This window comes from Ctenopharyngodon idella, chromosome 4 (assembly GCF_019924925.1).
Source record: "Ctenopharyngodon idella isolate HZGC_01 chromosome 4, HZGC01, whole genome shotgun sequence".
Taxonomy (NCBI): domain Eukaryota; kingdom Metazoa; phylum Chordata; class Actinopteri; order Cypriniformes; family Xenocyprididae; genus Ctenopharyngodon; species Ctenopharyngodon idella.
The window spans coordinates 8,640,841-8,663,350 of NC_067223.1; the positions used below are offsets into that span (position 1 = coordinate 8,640,841).

General features: G+C 37.0%; 1 protein-coding gene across 5 annotated transcripts in view; it reads left to right on the forward strand.

Annotated features, from left to right (window-relative positions):
- Positions 1-22,510, forward strand: part of chchd3a (coiled-coil-helix-coiled-coil-helix domain containing 3a) — a 73,901-nt gene that overhangs the window by 21,072 nt on the left and 30,319 nt on the right. For all 5 annotated transcript variants that reach the window (XM_051891185.1, XM_051891186.1, XM_051891187.1 and 2 more), the window contains one exon: positions 4,118-4,298. In XM_051891185.1, the coding sequence (XP_051747145.1) occupies positions 4,118-4,298 (181 nt within the window). The remainder of the gene's footprint in view (positions 1-4,117; positions 4,299-22,510) is intronic.

Below are 22,510 nucleotides of genomic sequence, written 5' to 3' on the forward strand. Positions count from 1 at the left end.
TCTCTTTTCTCCTCCAACTTCAGAATAAGGATGAGCTTTTCATATTTGTTGAAAATGATCTAACAAAAATTGTAATTTCGCAAAAAAAGTTCCTGCACTGAATCCATCAGAGTCCGCAGCCAAAGCTCCACTACTGCCCAAGAAAAATTATGTAATTAAAGCAACAGGCGCACAGCTTTGCGTATATTCATTATTTGACGATTACAGCATCAGTCTCTTAGACTTTTCCTAGGGGAACACATCCCCCCCAAGTGAGAGCTGTAAAGGAACAGCCACACGACCAGCAGCATTGGAAGTGTGTCTGTGTGTCTGTGTGTGGGGGGGTCTAGAAATAAGCAGGGGGTCTCATGAAATATTCAAACCCTACATTCTTGCACATTATTTTGCCTCATTAATAATGCATGGCTCCTTTAAATGCTATCGCAGAGGGAAACATTCTATAACTTTAGTACAGGCGTGTCAGAATCCGTTTTGTCTGGAATACACGTTGGTTTAAATTGCAGGAGAGAGCCAACAGATGGTGGGATAGCGAGAGATCTGCTCCGGCAGGTGTACAGAGGTGTGCGGCTTTAAAGGATGGTAAATTATAGTGGTCCCTTACGTAGAAAGGCCAGTCTCAAAGCAAACGGCGTTTCTGTACAGCGCCTGAATTGAGGGTTTTGCGCATGGATACCGTGTAACGTCAAATAGCGATAAAACTCTGAAGAATAGCCGAATAGTTCAGGTACTGTCAGGCTGACATTATCAAAGCATAGTTTATTTATAACAATGGAGAGAGTGAGATAGGTTCCTGAAATATAGCTTGAATTATTTAGAAACTTTTTGGTTTGCCATTATTTGATTTTAAGGTCACAGTCTCTTTTCAATGGCTCTTTTCATTGGAAGTTGCTGGTGTATTTGAAAGCTTGAAAGTGGCTTCTTCAAGTTTTTTTTTCAGTCAAAGGGTGGTACAACTCATTTATTTTAGCTTTGACAAACACGTCTTCATCAGTATGTCATTCACTTCCTGTCATTAAATATTCATCTGCTTATTTCTAAAGATAAAGTATTGCTATAGCATTGCCTTCTACTGTACCTGCACCTGCCTATATTAAGGAAGAAAGGAAGAAAATTGTGTTATTTTGCAGTGCGATTTTGGGAGCATAGGTATTGTAATTGAGCATGTTTTTTTTTTTTTTTTTTGAGATGAACATAATTGGATTTGAGTGGCCTGTGTTTTTGCCCTGCAAGCGACACCATTGTGCTCACTTGACGCTTTTGGCCTATTTTTAGTCCTGGAAGATGGCGTAAACGCACACAATACCAGAGAGGGAAGTAATGATGGATGTGTTGTGCTCATATGTGTCCAGTTCAGTAGACTGAAACTGGACATGGCTGGAGTCGCTCACACTTTTCTCAGGAGAACAAAATGCTCAATGATGTGTGTATTCACACACACAGTAACACAAGAGGATGACACCAAATATTTATTTTCCTTTTTGTCTTTATTTATTCTTGTTTGGTTGCAGGTACATGCAAAACTAGCAAGTATTAATTATAAATCATAGTTTGCTGTTGGCCTTTGGCATATTCCATGAATATAATACTCTTTGGGCCTCAAGAACCTTACAACCTGTCAGTATAATGAGTAAATATTAAAATTTTCTGGAATTTTTTTTATTTTTTAGAACTGGCTGAGAAAATTTGCATGGCTTATAGATTGACCATCAACATTTTCACCACCTTCAACGACTGATAATTTAAAAAATACTTAATTTGTTTAATAGTTTCAGGTACTTTTTTGTTGTTGTTAAAGACTAACCCATTGTGTTCCTTCGTATTTCTCAAACTGTTGTGGAACTTTGAGCACATCTTTGGAAATCTCACATGCTTGTTTGTGTTTGTTTCAGTAACATTATAATTATACACTCCCTTATTGCTCTTTTCGGCTTCTTCGATTTCTTTTTCTTTTTTTACATGGCTGCTGTTTGATTGAAAACACAGCATCACAGATTACAGTTTGTATCTTGCCTGAGTTTACTTTACAAATCAAACCTCCTGCTTGATGGTGCAGCTGAGGTTGCTAGGCAACTGTGAGAACCGGATGACAGCTCATAAAGTCTCTCAACATTCCAGCTCAAAATTCCAAATAGCTCTGCAGGATTATCTCAAAAACATCAAAGATTCATTACCGCCACACACCTATTATACAACTTCAAATGAGGCAACATATTCAAAATCTCACTTGATTTATGGGCGCTTTTCCTTTTCCTTGAGGCTTGTACTTGTACTTTTTTTTCTTCTTCATATTCATCCCAAGCTGTGAATAAAAGCATTTTCTGCGTATGTGCAGAACTTTCTTAATCTTATTATTGAGATGTTTAAGAACTTGATAGTAATGGTTTTTCACTTAAAAAGTTTCAGAAATTAATCATATCAATGTGCAATGTCTACTCGCTAATTTATTTAAAAACTTAAATATTAATACGAATATTAACTAATTAAAGTGAAACAATGGCATACAGCCTTCAATTTTTTTCTTAATTAAATTATTGGCATAGTCTTCAGTGCATAATTATTAGATATAATGCATTAATAGTGATTCAGTGCTGTCTGAGTTTGACTGAGATGCAGGCCTGTAATTAAAATTAGCTGTACGATATTTCTTTTTTAGGGCTAATGTTGTTCATTTTTGATTGTAGAAGGCTTATTAAAGCTCTTAAAATGATCCAGCCAAGAACATTGAGTGCTTTTCCTGTTTTTGTTGTCAATATTGTTGTGTAATTTATTATCAGCAACAAAATAGACAGTGGCAGGTCTATTAGGCTGCATTTACACTACAAGCTTAATGATCCAATATTTTTACTATTTTTTTTTTTTTTGTCCTGCCTCTTAAGGCATGATCTGTTTTTGAATTAATACCCCACCTTAAAGGACATTTTAATAAAGAAGTGCATTCAGCTGTCATTTGAAAGCAGCCACCTATTTGGTTTCAGGAAGATTAGTTTCGAAATCAACCAACCAGCCAACTAAACAATCAACCAACCAACCAAAAAAATAATCAAATAGTTTTGACTTTGTATTGAAGTACCAGTTCTTTTGATATTCCTACTGTGTAATATGGGTCGCAATAAGCACATTTTCAAAAAAGTTATTGTTATTTATTTTCATTGTTATAACATTCTCTTAAAAATAAAAAACTTCAAAATGAGCTACGTCTGTTCTAAGTCGATAGAGTCAGCAAAATCAATTTTGAGAAAAATTGAGTTCAAGTTTTCTGAAGGTTCCAAAACAAAATAACCTAGCAACCAAACATTAAAATCCCTGGTAATAACACCAAATTTGGCACACACCAAGTCAAAACCAAATATCTTTAGGAAAAAAAATATATATTCAACTTTTTTTTTTTTCATGATACCACAGATCTAATATAATGTTACACATCAGATGTTTTTCCCTAACAGTTAAACAAATGTTCACTTAAGACATAACAGATAATATTTGCGTGAATACTCACCAAAACAGATATTTTGAAGTGCTGTTGTATAGTCTGTGTAAATGTGTATATTGGGATTGCGCGCTGTCTGAGGCGTCTTTGTGCGTGCGCTTCGGATCTGTCGGTCAGCGTGAGTAAGATCGTTTTATTTACATCAGCATGAGTTTGAAAATCACATTTCATTGGTTCAGACTCATGACATCAAAAATTCACTGTGTATATTCACAAAGTTGGAATGCTGCACTTTAAAATGAAATCAAACTTGTGCTGAGGGAAGCACCAGTCATCGAGAAGCGAGCAGAGAAAAATGGCATTTTTCATAGGCAAAGGAATGGTACTCCTCTCAGAAAACGTACAAATAAAGATATTTTAAGATGTTTAATTGCTATTTGGAGCATTGGGATCGCTAGATGAGGGCTTAATTTTTGTGAAAACCTCAAAATCGACCAAAATTGACACATTTTACTTGTTTTGCCTGTAGCTCGTAATTAGCCTGTGTGCATTCCGACTCATTTTGCCAGCACGGGTCACATATATTATAAAACAGACTGTTAATTTTAAATAGAAGCCATTTGAATTGCATTGTTGTAGATCAGAAGATGTGTCTGATGTTTTCTGTATTCTGTGCTGCTTTACATTTAGGCTGGAAAAGGAAAGGTCCCAGGCTCATGCACAGACCCAGGCAGAAGCTCAAGCCCTGGTAAAGGATGAGGTGAGCAGGATCCTTGCATTAGAGAAAGCCAGTGCAGAGAAGAGCATCCAGAAAGCCATACTGAGAGAAAGAGTCTCTGCTGAGGATGAAAGACTACAAGCTCAGATATATGTAAGTAAATTGCCAGACACAAAGCTGCATGACTCTGTGTTCTAAACTGCTAAGCACTTAGGCTTTGCTCACACTGCACATAAATCTAATTTCTAAAACTTTAGAAATAGTGTAGTCAGTATACGGTCCATCTACATTGATTGCTATAGGGATGACTTAAGTGCCAAGAGACATAAAGACAGAATAAGCGTCAGAGGCATAATTTAAACATTCATCTATATGCAATGTCCGACACTACTCACTCTTTTACCGTTCATTACACAGTGACTGCCACATATAAATGAGTGAAATCATAGCTGTGTGACTAATAGAAATTACTATGCATGTGACATTATAATCACATGACATTGTGTCCTGCATGTAAAAATACATTTGGAAACTCGATTTGGCTGGATTCTGTTTATATTTATGCATTTGGAAGATACTTTTATTTACTAGCACCAAGCTCTACTATTTGAGCTAAAGGAAGAAAATTTCATACTGTTTTTTTTTTTTTTTTTTTTTTTTTTTTTGCTGTTTAGTCTACAAACGACTAAACAGATTTGAGTCAGCTATGCCAAAAAACAATCACATTTTTGCTGCCTGTCTGAACAAAGCCTTAGAGTAATTCGCCTTTCAGGATAGACCTCTGCTCTTTAAATAATGTTGCCTCACAGGAAGTCATTTAATGTAAATTTAGCTTGGCACTGCTTCTCACCCTGGCACTGAGAGCAATGTGTTTTTCAGCATATTTGCTTTATTTAACACTGCATTAAAAATATAGCAGCAGTCATTCTTCTCAGAGTAACCAAACGGGTACAACCATCATTTCACTACAGTATGGACGATAAGATTAAGAAATCATTAAGCGATGAGAATTTTGTTCTCATGCAGTTTCAACGTCATAGTGCCATACATCAGTGGTTCTAAACCTTTTTGACTCCAAGACCCCCAATCTCAAATACAACATTTCTGGTATATCTGTTGAAATGACAAAGCAAGCTATTTATTTATTTAGTTCGAGAAAGTAGAAGTGGCAATATATTAAAATAATTATAAATTATAAAAAGTATTTAATTCCAGAAGTTCGTGTTTGGACCTTATTCCACTTATCTATCTCATTCACATCCATCAAAACGTCATCAAACTCTCACATACACACAAAATTACTACATAGAGATAACAAAGAGTCACATATGCTCATAGAAAAGTGCAGGAATGCCTTTATTGATAAACTTTACATCTTCTTTCCATTCTTTGCTAATCCAAAAGGAATACCAGAGTACACACATACCAGTGTACGGTAATTTTATTTGCAGGCAGCTAAATTGCCCTTGTAAACACATTGTAAGACGAGGGGCCCCTCCATTGGTTTTGACAGGGCACAGATTATTTGAGCATGAAGTAAAAAAAAAAAAAAAAAGAGGTTCCCTGGAGAACTGGAGCTGTTTACAAACGTATGGTATTGATTACATAGCTCATTTCACACAGTCATCTCTGTAATAGAAAAATGAATCATTTTTAGGATGAGGGTGAGATGTGCTGTAATTCACGGCTGGAAGGAAGGTGTGTGTGTGAGTGAGAGAGAGAACTGAGAAAACGTCATTGGGAACAATGGGTAAATCTAAACAATGTAAGGGGAAGGAGGCGGCTCGAGGCATTTCATGTGTAGGAATGTTTTCCCATGATTTGTTGGTGATGGTCTCATTTCAGCATTTGCTCTTTAAAAAAGCCTGATCATAGCAGTAGGACACTGTTTTCCATATTTTAACTGCCTTTAGACCATAGATATATATACATAGATTCCTCATTAGCTGCTGTTTCTATTGGCTGCTATACATAAGCTGTCGGCCATATTGGAATGATCAAAACCGGTCCATGAACATTCGAGAGCAAGTTGACAGAACGTCTGCAACCATAGTTAGATGAATCTGCAATAGACTTCAGCATATGATTTTGCTAAACTAACACAATACAACAAGATGAAGGCGTCAGCTAACACTACATTAAAAAGTTACCATAGTAAAATTAAAAACATTAAAAAGTGCCATAGTAAAAAAACCTGTAATATTAAATTAATTCATATAAAAACACAAACCAGCACATCTGTAAAAAGGTTATCCCTTTTCTTCGAGAATTTAAACCTTGGTGGTTTCACAACCAGAAGCTGCGTGATGTTGTGCATCAATGATTCATACTGTGAGTGACGACTCGCTGACTATTCCAAGATGGCGGGTGCGCCAACATGTCTGGAGCGGTCGAATGTGCCATCTATGTATACATATCTATGCTTTAGATCACCTCTAGGTTTTAAACAGACCAGCTATAGCTGAAACAAACACAAATATGGATCCCAACAGCCCAAAGAAACAATCCATTCTAATTCAATCCCTACCCATTGCAATACAGTATAGTATAATACACACAAAGCCGGCAGCAGTTGTGAGTGAGACCATTAATGAAGCAAGCTTGAGTAACAAATAGCTGGTTTATGAGTATAACTCAATATTATGGGTTTATCAAGCGTCAGACTGTCAGATATGGAAGCTCTTTGTGCTGTGTTCATCAGCTCATTATGGGGCCTGCTGTTGTAAGTAGTTTTGTTTGATACATTTCAACTAGATGTCCACAAGCAGAATTGTATATTCTGTTTTGTTTTCCGAGTTACGTCTATGAAATAGTAATGCACTTTTTGTACTTTGGTTGGCCAGAAAAGTCTATATTTTCCACATTTTTTTTTTTTTAGGGATGGACAGCACATCAGCATCCATCCATCCATCCATCCATCCAATATAATCTTTAGCAAATCTCAAAATGAACATCCATTTTTCAGACTGTACATTTATAATGTTGCTTAAGATTTGCCTAAATTCAAGTTTTGCATTTCAAACATTTTTTTTGTTTAATTACTTAATGAATTAAATTTAATGTATTTATTTATTTTATTTTCCACACAATATTATGTAATTATAATATTGGCTTTTCGTTGGTTATTGCATGCAAATAATCAGCTTATTGGTATCAGCTAGCTGCTGCTCGCTGAGACTGCTACTATTTGAATACATTTTTTCCACACTCATTTATTATTGTAATATAATTCAGGCAACATAACTAGGCAACATAAAAAAGACAGCATTTTATGTCATTCAGGCAACCTCTTCATGTCAAAGTGGGTGTTTCTCGGCCAGAAAAAGCTGCATTGTGGATCATTGTAGACGTTCAGGCAGAGGTCTGTCTATGCAAGACTTCTTAGGACATGTAAAATTGATGTCATTTTAATGTTGCACATGTTTATGCTTACAACATTTCAGGTCAGTACTTAATCGATCGATCCTGTGATGCTTTAATTATTGTATGCGATTGGTCTTGCATGTTTTGCAGTTTTCACCGTTCTGCAAGCATTCAGGAAATGTAGGTGTAAATAAATAATATGGATCAATGAGGAAAACTAGACACGTCTTGAGATATGACTTTTCCTTTCAGTACAAAATGAACACACTCGCAGAGATAAATTAGTTGGACAGGTTCTTGTCTTTTTCTCTTAACGGAAAATTTTCACTCACGGACATCATCACACACACTTCATCCCTCTCAATTTTGAGTTCTTTTTTGAGCAGAGCTTTTTTTAATAGAATTTGAAGGGTTATCACCAGATTCATGCCGCTTTTTCTCATGTAATCATCCGTTCTGACAGTGCTATCATAAAACTCTTTTCTTTTTATTTCTTTTTTTCTCCTTGAAATGATTTTTTTTTTCCTTGTGAAAGGCTGGAGACTAACCTGCCTCACTCTCATTGTAATCTCCCCATTTCTAGGGACCTTCACACTTGTTTTTCCCATCCAGCAATTTTTGATTTTTCACGGTATGGCTATATGTCTTTTAGCTTAGCAGCATGTGTGTAGGTCAGTCATTTTTGCATGGTTTAAAAAATTGATTTACACATCACCATGGTGACAATGCATTTAATAAACATAGCACACATACAAGATATAGTGAGTTAATCAATACATTATTCTTTTATCACAAAGTAATGTTCAACCTGTTAGTAATTGCAAATTTAGTTTAAATTGCCTCCAAAACATCAATAAGTGTTTGAAAGTCCTTGCTAGGGTAGTACATGGTTCTGCTGCTCTCAGCACACTTTGAATAGATGGACCTTTCAAAGATGATTTGTTAAGTCCTTTGTCCTAGCAGGCTAGCTCCTTCCTCTGACTGCGATTCTGCCTGACTGCAAGGCGTTCAATCATTAAACATCAATCAGGCTTTTGAAATGCATTCTTACTGTGAGTAAGAGCCGCAGTGCCACACTTCAGGGTTTCTGCAGTTTGCTTTAGAAATGCATTAGCCAGGCGGTGTACACGCTTACTCATGGGACGTTTACACGGGCCAGTGGGTTCTTACGGTATTAGTCATTTTCTCTTGGGTTCAAGCGGTCTAAGCAGAGGCAGGTCACATGTACAGCAGGATCTCCTGGACTTTGTCTTTAGAACTCTTGTGGGGCCTAAAGAGTCTTGTTGGTTTACTATTGGATGCTGATAGTAACTTATATTTAGTGGTTAAAAATTTTTTTGTTGGTATTCAGTATGTTTCTTATGTTCACCAAGGCTGCATTTATTTGATCAAAATACAGTAAAAACAGTAATATTGTGAAATATTATTACTATTTCAATTAACTGTTTTCTATTTTAATATGAACTCTATTTTAATGTTTTAAAATGTATTTTTTCCTGTCATGGCAAAGCTGAATTTTCATCAGTCATTAGTCTTCAGTGTCACATGATCCTTCAGAAATCTTTCTAATATGCTGATTTGCTGCTCAAGAAACATTTCTAATTATTATCATCAGTGTTGACAGCAGTTGTGCTTCTCAATATTTTTGTGGAAGCCGTGATTCTTTTTTTTTTTCAGGATTCTTTGATGAATAGAAAGTTCAAAAGAACAACGTTTATTTGAAATATAAACATAATAAGTGTCTTTACTGTCACTATTGATCAAATTAATGTATTCTTGTTGAATAAAAGTATTTTATTACTAAACCAAATTCAGTGCAGGGACTTCAGTGAGTTTCATTTTTGAGTGAAGATGCAAATGAATCATTGTGTCAGAGTTTTGATTCAGTTGACCTAAACTTACAGTTTAATGTAAATTAATCAAAATTAACAAGAAGTTTTTGCAACACAAGACAAGCTTTTAAAACATTTGTCTTGAGACTTTCATATTCATAAGTCACTATAGGGTGGGATTTCTAAACAAGTCTAAATGACACAGACTCATACTTAAAGGGATAGTTCACCCAAAAATGAAAATTCGGTCATCATTTACTCACCCTCAAGTTGTTCCAAACCTGTATGAATTACTTTCTTCTGCTGAACATAAAAGAAGATATTTTGAAGAATGTCAGTAACCCAACAGTTGACGGGACCCATTGCCTTCCATAACATGGAAAAAAAAAAATACTAAAATGTAACAGCGTTTGCATGCAATCATCACTGAGTTGCATAATATTATGTCACAATAGAATTGTTGCAGTTATATTTATGCATACACAGCATTACAAATCGATTTTTGGCAACCAAATGAAAACCACATTTCCACCTTTTGTTTTCAAAGACGACTGGAGCCTAATGCCTGAGAAACACAGCTTTTATTTCAAAGGTTGTGAACTATTAAGCTGACCAGTGCTGCTCTATGAGCATTTTATTTTTCCTCTCCTCGTTCAAGGAGATATCGATCCCTCTCTCATCAGAATTCACACCGTGCTCTGGTCTTCAGACACTGTTTGTCACGTACAATAGCACCGTTGAGTGCTGGTGCCGGCTGCATTCTCCGGGAACAGTCTTCGCACGCCCAAATTAGCCTCTCCAATTATCTCACCCAAGCCAAGAGCTCTGAGGTCGCTGTTCCGATGGCTGTCTTTCTTCCCGAACAGAGCGCTGACTCTACCTGAAACCATAAATCATTTTCCTCAAAGCCCACCAGCTTAGTAACAAAGCTCTGTTTTCTTCAGCTGAAAGACCCTGAGATTTGCTAGATTTCGAAAGCACTTGCAGTGTTCTTGTTTTGTGGTTCTGGATTTTTGTATGTCAGCTTGTTTGGTGGACACGACATTTGTAATCGCTTGCATTTCCTCAGACGTTTTGCTATAAATTCAAACTAGAGTGTCACTTTCCCAATAGACCTGTTGAGTATATCAAAATTGCTCATTTTAGATGTATTGCAACAACATTTTGTGATTTCTGCACTGTGGCGAGAAGTTCTCGTGTATCTCTTCAACCATACATGCTGTCAGCGATTCTACACATTAATAAACTCGTCAAGTCTGGTAGTGTTTGGGTTTCAGTGATTCTGGCCCTCTAGCGATCTTTCAGGACAGCCAATCAATCACAACGCATATCATTTCATTCAGACACTGGCAAACCCTGGGGCGAACATTTCAATCAAACGCAGAGTCATCAATCTCCAACCCAGTGACCGATGCAACTTATTCGATGGCTGGTGACGTGATTTGTTGAGACAAAAGATCAGACAGTCTTGCAAAAGCTCCTGAAATGTGTGCCTGACATTTTCTCACCCGGCAAATCACCAGGGATTGTTGTTTTTGCAGTCACCCGAAAGTGTTTAGAAATTATCCGACTGTGTAAAGCTCTTGCAAACATTTTGTGCCAAAATATTCATTATCACTTATTTAACACTCAACTAACCCTAACGCCATAGTAAAAACTAATTGTCTTTCTTTAAAAGAAAATGAACACAAAATAAAACAGTTAAAATTCGTTATTGTGGTAATTGATAAATGTACATGTACATTTTTCTTTATATTTTCAATATGGCAGTCATCTTGAACTTAATCTAAACTTATTGATTATTATTAATTGATTAATTTTTTGACTACTTATATGACTGAAGTCATCATTTCATGTGAATGTACATGATTTTAATCTTTTTAATAAAACAGTATTACTTTAATTTTAGTTGACAGTTTGAACTATGGCTGAACTCCCCCCCCCCCCCTCTGATCTCAAATTGAGTTTTCTGCTTCCACAATCAGCTCTACCTATTAGAGTCTGCAGATGTTTTTATTTGATGGTTGGATAGGCTGCAGACGCCACTTCAGTTAAGCTTATATTTCAAGAGCACAAATGTCCCCTTTCCCCAACCCCTCTCTCTCTCTCTCTATCTATCTCTCTCTCTCTCTCTTCTTTTCTGCGGCCTTCAAATGGTGCCAGCCATAGCAAGCGCCCCCCCTTGCAAATCTGCGTGCTTCAAACGCTGTTACATTTTAGATACAGCTGACTGGCCCTGACTGATAATACCCCGCAATTTAATTTCCCAGGTATTAAAGAGGACTTGCTGGTTTTTGATTTGGATGTACTTGTTGGTGGTATTTGGGGTGGACAGAAAAAAAAAAAAATGTTTTTTTCCCCCATCTTTACCTTGCTCAAGAGGTCTGAGAAATGAGATTTCTTCATGTTTTTAGTCTTAAATGAGATAAAAAGGATGTTTTGTGTGTGTCCTGCAGTATGAATGGAAATGTGTTAGTATTCATAGTTGGTATTTCTCATGCGGATGTGCTGATAAGTTTGTGTACCTTTTTGAAAAATCCGTAAGATTTTCAGCATTTTAATAGATAACATATGTTTACATATATATCCCACAAGACAAAATAATACCTCAATTTACACTATCCTGTTCAAAAGTTTACATAACCTTGGTTCGTATTCTTGTTTTGCCTCCTCGAGCATCAATGACTGTTTGCAGTCTTTTTGTGATGGTGTAGGAGTTGTCCTGAGTTGATCTCAACATCATATAACTACTGTAGGGATGATTAAAAAATGTGAAAAGCATGCTGCAAAACCCAAGAACTTGGTGGACCTGTAGGATTTTTGTTGATGGTATCAAAAACGGTGGGCAGTTTGGCTGCTCTGGAGAAACTATAGACTCACAAATGTCTACAGTCTCTGATTCTTGGAAATCTATTAGGAATTAAGGGTATATAAGCTTGAGAACAGGATAATTTGTTTGAATTAAAATTATGAAGACAGGATGTAAATAAGTTATTTTGAGTAACGTTGAACATTTTTTACATTGGCAGTGCTACTGTATTTATATATTTTTCAGCATTATTTTGAGTTTTTCATGTAAATCTCATGTAAAGCATGTAACCTGTAACATGTTACCCCCAACATTTTATATCAAATAGCTTTATCATGGCAGTACATGTGAACTAGGATCTACTGTATGTACCAACTATGGATGCTATTTGTAAACCTGCAAAATGATGTGCCAATGCAGTGAGGTAGACTTGCATGTGTTTTGTATTTATGGTAATCTAAGACTAACCAAATATGTTGATCATGTGAATATGTGGGTGTGTGGATGGCTAGTTTCATTTTCAGTAAATTAGGTGCATAATGTACAATCCCGCTTCTTGTGTGTGCTTTTTGGTGTCTGTTTTCTCTCGTCTCCTTCTCGGCTTGGGCTCCCTGCTGATTCCCCCTTGTTCTCTGAGTTCTGTAGCCTTTGCTGCCCACCTGCAGTGCCAGTGTTCCGAAACTAGCCCTAATTGGCTGGGTCTCCGGTTGGCACCGGTGCCCGGCGCTCACCCCGGCAGCTAATTGGCTCAGCCGGCCGCCCGTTTCCACGAGCTTCGGGCAGGGTTGGATTGATGGATGGCAGCAGGTGTCAGGAAAGCTGCTTTCTGACAGAGCAGCTTGTGAAGTCAATTTACAGCCCAAAAGGCAACAGGAGGGTTTCTGCATGTAGCCGTGCCTCTAGAGAGAGAAGGTATTTGAAAACACTGCTATTTTTAGACCTCATTTTAAATCTTGAAACTGACTTCCCCAGTTATATAAAATGAAAAAAAAAAAAAAAAAAAAAAAAAAAAAATCACTTTCTTGGCGAAGGTGGCAGAGCTCCAGACAGACTGAAATAAGTGGGATATAGCTGTTATGATCTGGGCTTTCCTTATCCACAGCCCTAATCCTTGATTATCACACTTCATTACGAGCGTAGATTTGCAATTAAAGTTCGCCGGAAGCATTGTGATCGGTACAATTAACAAAGGTGTATTTTGACTTGGTACTGAGGTGAAGGACACTAAATTAAAGGGGAAAAAGTGGAACATTGACATAAAGAATAAAGTATCTGTAGTAGGCAGTTTATTGCAGAAATTGCTGAAATACTTGATTCTGATTGGTCAATTTTAGCATCCTGTGCATAAATATTTTATAATGACCACAAGACTTTTTTTTGATCATTTCTACTGTTCTTGTTTTCTGCTCTGCAGTCTCTTTTTCTCGCATAAAATAATTTAACTCAAATCAATATTTCAAGTCCATTCATTAATTAATTTATTTGGTAAGTAGACATTTAATAAGCAGGATAATGTACACTCAGATGGTCATTATAGCAAAATAAACCCTTTCAGGGTGATTTAAGACCCCTGCTCCCCCATCTGGGTTCATTTTGTGGTAACGACCGGCCAACTGTACATTATCCCTTGCTAAATTTACATAGTAAACATGATTGAACATGCGTCTTTGGGTGAAAAGGGCTGTACTCGGATGTGAATGGACCAGTTCATGAGGCTTCTCCAGATGGACAAATGCCATAATTAGATTTCCACTAATGTCCATATTGACATTGGCTTTATTCACCCTTGATTCATTCTTTGTGGACTTGCTGCTACCAGATGCCTCAGTTTCATTTTGTTTATTTGTCTGCATTAGCAAAATAGTAAAAAACATGTTTTTTTGCAAATGAAGACAACACTTTTCACAGTGAATTGAGGCACGCTGATAATTGCTCAGAGTGTGGTGAGAGCACAGCCCTGCTGTTTATCTGCCTTTAATTGGGAAGATGCCCAAATGTGAGCACAGAGAGAGCGGCCACGTGGGAGTTACTGTCCTGCCACCGGTCACAGATCTGCAGTAGAATCTTTTAGCACAATCTAAATTCCCACTTTGTGTGTGTGTGTGTGTGTGTGTGTGTGTGCGAAATAGTATTTCTCAGAATAACCTGGAATAAATTCTGAAATATATTTGTTTGCGGAAGTTCTGAGTGCTTTAGTGTGTTGTTGTGCAGTTGCAAATTTGTTTTGGGTGGTTTCTAAGGCATTTCTAGGTGTTAGGGTTTCCAACTCTGAATTTCTATGACAGGGGTCTTAAGTAGGGTCTGTCATCGATTGTTTGATCTCAAACACGTTTTTGCGTAACAATTACGTTCAGAAAAATTATACAATTAAGTTAACTTCAAGCAAAGGGGTATACAAGCGGTATAGTGTTAGTGAAAATCCTGACTCTGCCCACGCTGCCAAAAGCGGTATTTAGATGAATATGTGCTGCTCGCTTTCCTCTCAATAACAAAATAAACACACAATAAAAATGACAGCAGTGAGAAAACAGCAGTTAAGAAAGTGTCTGAAGCTAGCGATGTTGATATGTTTGCATTAGCTCTGCAGTTCCGCACTCCAGTCAAGTCACGTCATGTTTATTTATATACAACTTTCTAAAATATATTGCTTTAAAGCAGCAGTTGTACAGTATTACACATGAAAAAACAGTGTCAGTTTTAATTACAGTTGACCCTTCCCCGGGAGTTTGATTGACAGGCAATCTGACCAATCATGACGCTGAATCCGCCATTTTGTCCAACAAACAAACCAGACAGGAGAGTTAATAAATTAACGTCGGTGGACTTGAACTTAAAAAAATGGTGTTTATTGATGTCTTTCTAATATTAATTCATGTTTATTACTAGATGGAAGAGATGATCGGTTCATGTGCCGCTTGAACTGAAACGCTACAGCGATCTGTCACGATACATTACATTCATTTGAAAGCCATATCATATTTATCATATGTAAAACCACATTCTTCCATCTTAAAATACATCTAAATTACGACATATGCTCTCAATGACAAATGTGGAACAGTTAGTTTATGCGTTCATGACCTCAAGGCTAGATTACTGTAATGCTTTACTGGGTTGTTGCCCTGCACAACTAATAAACAAACTCCAGCTAGTCCAAAACACAGCAGCTAGACTTCTTACTAGAACCAGGAAGTATGACCATATTAGCCCGGTTCTGTCAACACTGCATTGGCTCCCTATTAAACATTGCATATAAATTTTAAAATCTTGCTAATTACTTACAAAGCACTAAATGGTTTAGCTCCCCAGTACTTGACCGAGCTCTTAACACATTAAAGTCCTTCACGTCTATTGCGATCTCAAAATTCTGGCCGGTTGATAATACCTAGAATATCAAAATCAAACGCAGGCAGTAGATCCTTTTCCTTTTTAGCACCGAAACACATCTCTTTAACCTGGCATACACATAACACATTATCTACTTCTGTAATTCAAATCATGTAAATTGTTAGGCTGCATAAATTAGGTCAGCTGGAACCAGGAACACTTCCCATAACACCTGATGTACTTGCTACATCATAAGAAGAATGGCGTCTATGCTAATATTAGTCTCTCTCTGTTTATTCCGAGGTTTACCGTAGTATGCCAGATCCAGGCCGTATCCAGATGATATGAAGGACCTGCACATAGACACGACGACAACACAGCCCTGAAGTGTCAACTAAACTATTCCCTGTGAAGGCCTCCTTCCCTTTCCCTATGTATAGATAAAACGTTATCAAAATGATTCCAGTTCGCATGAATCCGCGGAAATGACTAATACTTATGTATTATGCGGGCCAGACAAGTAATTTAGCAATGTCACTTTGTAAAAAAGACTAAGCGTCTGCGCACATACACATTAAAACGTGCGTACCTATAGACTAAACACATAAATAAACGGCAAGAACGCATTAAAAGTCTTCTGTTTTCAGTTAAAAAGGTGTATTTTAAGCACCCCCTAAGTTAATAATTAATGATTTTTACAACTGAAGTAATTCAATCAAAAACGTACTTTAACTTTTTCCTAGAGCTGCTATAAAGCCAAAATAATCTCTGTCTATTAATTTTCCTATTATCACTGTGAAGCTGCTTTGAAACAATCTGTATTGTAAAAAGCGCTAAATAAATGAAGATGACTTGACTTGACTAAAGGGCCACTAAATGGTATTTATTTTTTTGAATTTCTTATAAAAAAAAAGATAATTTGAAAGCTGAAACTTTGTTTCATACCAAAAGTAACCTGCTCTGTCTTGTCTGTTGGCTTGTCGGACAAAGCCAGTACCTATGTGGGTACCAAAAACAGTAACTAAGGGGGACGGGTCTTTGCGAAGAGTCAATTACAACTTAAATTTCTACTGTAAAGCAGCTCTCCAGTGCTTGAACTTTTCTTGAAAGTTTGCTTTGGTAAACAGAACTCCAGAAACAAACTCCAAGCAAGCTTTGTTTTGGCTTGATTTTGTTAATAATCACGTCATACCAGTTCATTCATTGTTTAGCCCGAAGGGCCTTTATTCAGTGCAAGTCAAGGTTTTTTTTTTTTTTTTTAACAAGCGCCACTAATAAAACACTATAGAGGTTGTGTATTATTTAAGAAGCAACATTTCACCACAACGAAGTAGTCTACAGACGTCTCTCTGATCATTGCAAGTGATAAAATAGAAAAGGCCAGTTATTGTAGACAGAAATGGTCAAACAAGGCTCACCTTGAACTGCCATGGAAATAAAGTTGACTGAGAGATACCAAGGGCAGCCCTCCTTTACCCAGAAGGCCCCAGTAGACATGAATATGTAAACAGCTCCATCTCGTTACAGTACTGCGTGACTGAGGTCATACATACAGAAGTCATGCGGTCACCATCAGCAGGAAATCCAAGGTCAACTGCATGTCTGAAGGGCAACCACACTTCTCTTTCTCTCAATTATGTATCTCGATTTTTACCTTGACCCTCTCTCTCTCTGTCTTTGTCTCTCTCCCTTTCTCTCTCCCTCTCTTATTTGTTCCCTCATTCCCTTGAGGGAGAACTTTATTCCAAAGGCAATTGTTCAGCCTTTCAGGTCCCTCCGTGTGTCCTCTAGTTGGATATTAGAGAGTGGAACACTCTTTTGTTTTGTCCTGGATATCCGCTCTATTGTCTACCTCTGCTCCTCTCTGTCTGCAGGGGTGTCTCTCTCCTCTTTATTCAGCTGTTCTCTCTTGGTGGTAATAGATGGCTTAGCCCTCCTTAGAGACTGCTCTCCATGAACGTGACTGATGATTTGATTTCCCCATGGTTTTACCCATATGGCCTCAGCAGAGATAACACAAGCTGAAAAGTGCTTTAGCCATCAGTTAATACCTCGGGCTGCTGATCAGTCAATTAATCAAACTGTGTGATCAGGTTGGTCCGAGCTTGACCCGTAGACTGACAGCTGGCCTGGCACAGACAGCGACATGGGCTCTAAACCTCAATGACACATACAGCCATTTAGCATATGGGAAAATTGGGATACATTCACACCACCAGTGAAAGTGCCAAATTTTGTGCTTACATTTAACATTTTTGTGTTGAACATTGTAGTGTTGTCACAATACTGGAATTTCCAACTTCGATAACATAACTTCAAAAATATCGATATTCGATACCATTTTCGATACCATGGGGAAAACTGCCATATATACCGCCATGCAGATAATTTATCATCTCATAATTTTTTGATAATTTGGGTAATTTTGTTGCAATAGCTTACACACAGCACAGGGAGACTTTATTTGAACCGTTGAACTAAATTTTAAAAAAAAGAAAGAAAAAAAAAGGACAAGTAAACAGTAATAAAATAAAAACAAAGAAAAAAATGGCAAACAATAGCACAAATAAATGCAATAGAATAAAGAGACAAATGAAATAAACATGGCTTTAAGTTTTTCAGGTGGGTCTAACAGTAGTATTCAGGTAAATACTACAGAAATTAATCAATGTAAAATAACACTGGATAGTCTTCATTGTAAAAAAAATAAATAATTCAGATTAATGCTTAAAATTAAAGTTACAAAAGTTATTCAGTCAAGAGCAGTGAGTAATTTTTCTCTTTGTCTTTTGTTCTTTGATTAACATGACAGACAGCAGCAGGTTTATTAGGCTGCTGTCACTTTAAGAGCTTATGCACGGATCCAACATACTGTTACGCAACGTGTATTTTCTCTCAACTATTTACGTTCCAAAACTTACTGCATTTACCTGAATACTGAAGACGGGCATTTTGATATAATCTTGTATGTATTTGACCGATTAAGCACAATAAGTCACAAAAAAGAAGTCAATTTTGTACTCGCGAGCTATTTGAGAGGCGGCTTTATGAGAGCGCCACTTATATAGAGTAGACTAGTGGTGCACGCACTTTTGTTGTGAGCGTGAAACCTGCGGGAATGAGTAAAATTATGCGCAATTATATTATATTGACAACACTACTACATTGTATAGATAATACACAGATATTTTTATTAAAGGTATAAACATTTAAAAAGGTATTATATATATAATTTATCAATATAGTAGATTATTGAAATTGTAAATACTTTCGAAATTTATTTATTACATTTAATTAAATTTTTTTTTTTTTTTTTTTTTTACAAATATATCAATGAGGTCTAACACCTCGCCATCACATAACAGACTGTTTTTGCTGTCCTTCTTTTTATGGCAAGGGTAAATTAAGCATGTAATTTTGCAGAATGTCACATTAGATTTATGTAAAAAATGAATATTGACCTGGCTGTTTATGCTCGTCACGTTATCAAATAAATAAATAAATAAAAAAATTCAGTTTATTTCTACAGATAAAAAAAGTGGGATGGATGTGTCACTTGAGGAGGGGGGAAAACTAATTTGGGCCTAATTAATTGATTAATTTTTCTTGATAAAATGTAAGTGGCTTGTTTGGTTATATTTGGTAGTCTGATGACTTGTTTTAAACAGACCAAGGCAGTTGGTCAGATTAGAATACACAATATTTCAATGACAATATTCCTCGACCAGACACTAATTTTGATATATCTGTCTATGAGCATATCTGGTGACTTTGTCAAATCATATAGATCGGATGGAGATGCTTCTTGACAGGTGGACAGAGGAGCGTGTGCATGCTTGTGTGTTTTAGGGCACTGGATCGATCATGGTGTCAGAGTACCAGGTCGTTCGTAGAGTGGGGGTCTGGATGTAGGGCACCAAGTGTGATTGGGAAATCTTTGTATCTGGTCCCTTTAATAGTAAAGGACAGGCCTTCTGGTTCACTGCTAATTTGATCTTTGCTCACAGAAAATGAGGCCTGGACACTGGCTGGACAGTTCATTTTTTTCCCCCCGTCTCAGTAGAGGACATGTCCAGTCCTACACAGGGAGCCGTCAACTCCTTCTGCCTACGCAAGAATGACCTCCGACCTCTGTTCAGCATCCCTCTCAATTACCCACTGACCCTTCCTGTCATAGCAGCACAGACTGCTGGGTAATACGCTGCATTTCCAAACACCTTTTAGCAGGATGCGATCTCAGGGGGGTCGATGGATTATCCTGTGTGAGGAACATGGTTAGTTTGAAACCATGTGAAATCTTCAAGGACTACCTTATTTGCATGATGTCTTGCGTAAATTGACCTTGTTAAAGGTACGTTTAGGTTTTATCAGCTTTGATCCCCTGGAAACAGTTTGACAGGAAATTAATCATCATATTTTTTAGAAGCCTCCCTTAAACTCAAGCTCTCGGTTTCCAACCACGCTTACCTGCTCATATAATCGCACATCTTTTTCCTTCAACATACACATCTACACTCTCTCATTATCACTTTTATTCTCATTCTTCTCAGTGCCAATTAGATCTGAACAGGCTGGCTGTGACCCGACATTTGGCCTTTGGCCTGTGCCTGCTGGACGGGTGAACTCCTGGCACACTGCGAGTTTGTTCTGGCAACTGAGTTCCTGGTGATGGATGCTGGGGCCTGAGTAACTCTGACCTTGTTCGGTTTGGCCGTCGAAGGTCATGGTGAAAGAGTTTTTAACAAAGAGCTTTGATTTGTTGTCATATGTGTGGGTCTCTGCGGGCAATGCTTGTGAGCGTTTTTTACGCTTCATTAAGACGAGGCAATGCACAAACCTTACAGACCCAACTTGAGCTGCCTAAATGATGACAAAGCAGGCGAAATGAGGAGCAGAAGGATGGAAATATAAAGAATGAGGGATGTTTTAAAATATCTCCCTGACGCAGCACGTGCTTTTACCTGTTATGTCAGTATGTTCTGCGTGAGCTCAAACTCTGCAACACTTGGCTAATTAAAAACATTGCTCTTCTTAATTATTCATCTGCAGCTAATTGATATTCAGCAAGACACTTTTCTTTCTAAACGACCCGTTTAATTTGACCATGGGGTCTGCTGCGCTGATGCCGAAGTCATCCTGCCATGCGAGAGTGGAGATTGTGTGGGAAGAAGCGAGCTTGCAATTAGTACAAAGTTTTTGACGCATTATATCTGTCTAAGTTTTTTTTTTTTTTTTTTTTTTTTTTGGAGTTAGAGAGCTGGAGGAAATGCGGCCCATCTGTTGCTTTGGGCTGTGTTGAATTCTCGCTTAGCGGATACGACATGATAAATGTCACTGGGCATCTGTTTTTATTGCTCCTCTCACAAAAGATTCCTTTGTTGATAGTGTTTAGTTGTGTCTTTAAAAGAATAGTTTAGATTATAGTCAACTTAATGTCTATCTGTGGCACTCTGGGCATCTGGCTAGTACTTTAATGTGTATAAACAAATTGGAAATGCATTTACAGTTATTTCATTTTTGTTGATGCTCTTATTGTGATGTGCAAAGACATTAGATTGAAAATAACCCAGAATATTCCTTTGAGTCATGCCATAGATTTTTTTTTTTTTTTTTTTTTCATAATAGGTGTGAGTGGGCAACAATACAACGCAAATATTGTCTCAGGGATCGCAGTGTTTTTAATGGGTCATATAAGAAGAAATCAAATTTTCCTTGACCTTTTGAAATAAAAGGGTTTGCTGTACTCTGAAATCAGAACTTCAGAACTCAGAACTTCCTTCACTGTGGAAAATAATACAATTTATCAAACTAAGCAAACTTGTTCTGAACTACTAACACTTAAAGTCAGCACATTCACAGATCAGCAATGTCTTTTTGGTATTCAAAACACACAGTCAATGTGAAGTAAAAAGTTTAATTTGGACTATTATTCAGATACTTCTATTCTTAAACATCAGAATTAAAAAAAAAAAAAAAAAAAATATATATATATATATATATATATATATATAATATATATATATATATATATATATAGTAAAGAATGTAGGGCTGCCCCCGGCTAAAGATTTTTCTAGTCGACTAGTAGTCATTCATTTAAGTCATTAGTCGACTAATCGCACGTTTATATTAATTTAAACTGCCCCTATTATGGTATTTGAAAGGTTCCTAATTTTGTTTTAGAGGTCTCCTACAACAGGTTTAGATGCATCAAAGGTCAAAAAACGCTTTCATTTTCTCATAATATACATTTCATATCACCACATTGTTCAATAATCATCAAACGACTCGATGGATGAATCAGTCTCTAAATCCCTCCTTTCCAAGAACCTGCTCTGCTCTGATTGGCCAGATGGCCCAGTCTTTTGTGATTGGTCTACCGCTTACAGTGCAAGCCAGAAACAAACACCCATTACCATAACTGATTCAACTCTGAAGGCCTCTGGAGATTGTACACTAATTGTACACCCTGTAAAGACAATAACGATGGCATTGATTTTACCATATCAATCTGAGCGCAAGTCCGATGACGAAACATTAGAAGAAATAGTTATTCAACCCAAGCCTCCATCACAAGTTTCTACGCTACTCAGTTTGAGGTACATTATGAGATATGATTCCTCACTATAATTACCCAAATAATTCCTCAGCATTAATAACTGTATGTCCATCAACAAACCAATGTGTATATTTCTAAATTATTGCAGTGCACATGTGGTAACTGTATTATTAACTGTATCAATAACGGTCAATAGCAAATCTTGCTCCATCCTTTATCATTACTCAAAGTAGTAAGAACGACAGACAATCTGTATTAATGGACACAGTTTTAGGTAATAGTGGCCAGCAGCTGATTAGCAAAAGTATTTCAGAAAGACAGTAATAACGTGAGTTAGCCGGTTAGCCAGAGACATACACAATATAGCTAAAACACAAAACTATGTATTTAGAACACTCTGTATTAAATACATCAATAATTAATCACACTTACAGTTTGTGATTCTGAGAAAGAAGTTGGTCCAAATAGAGCAGGT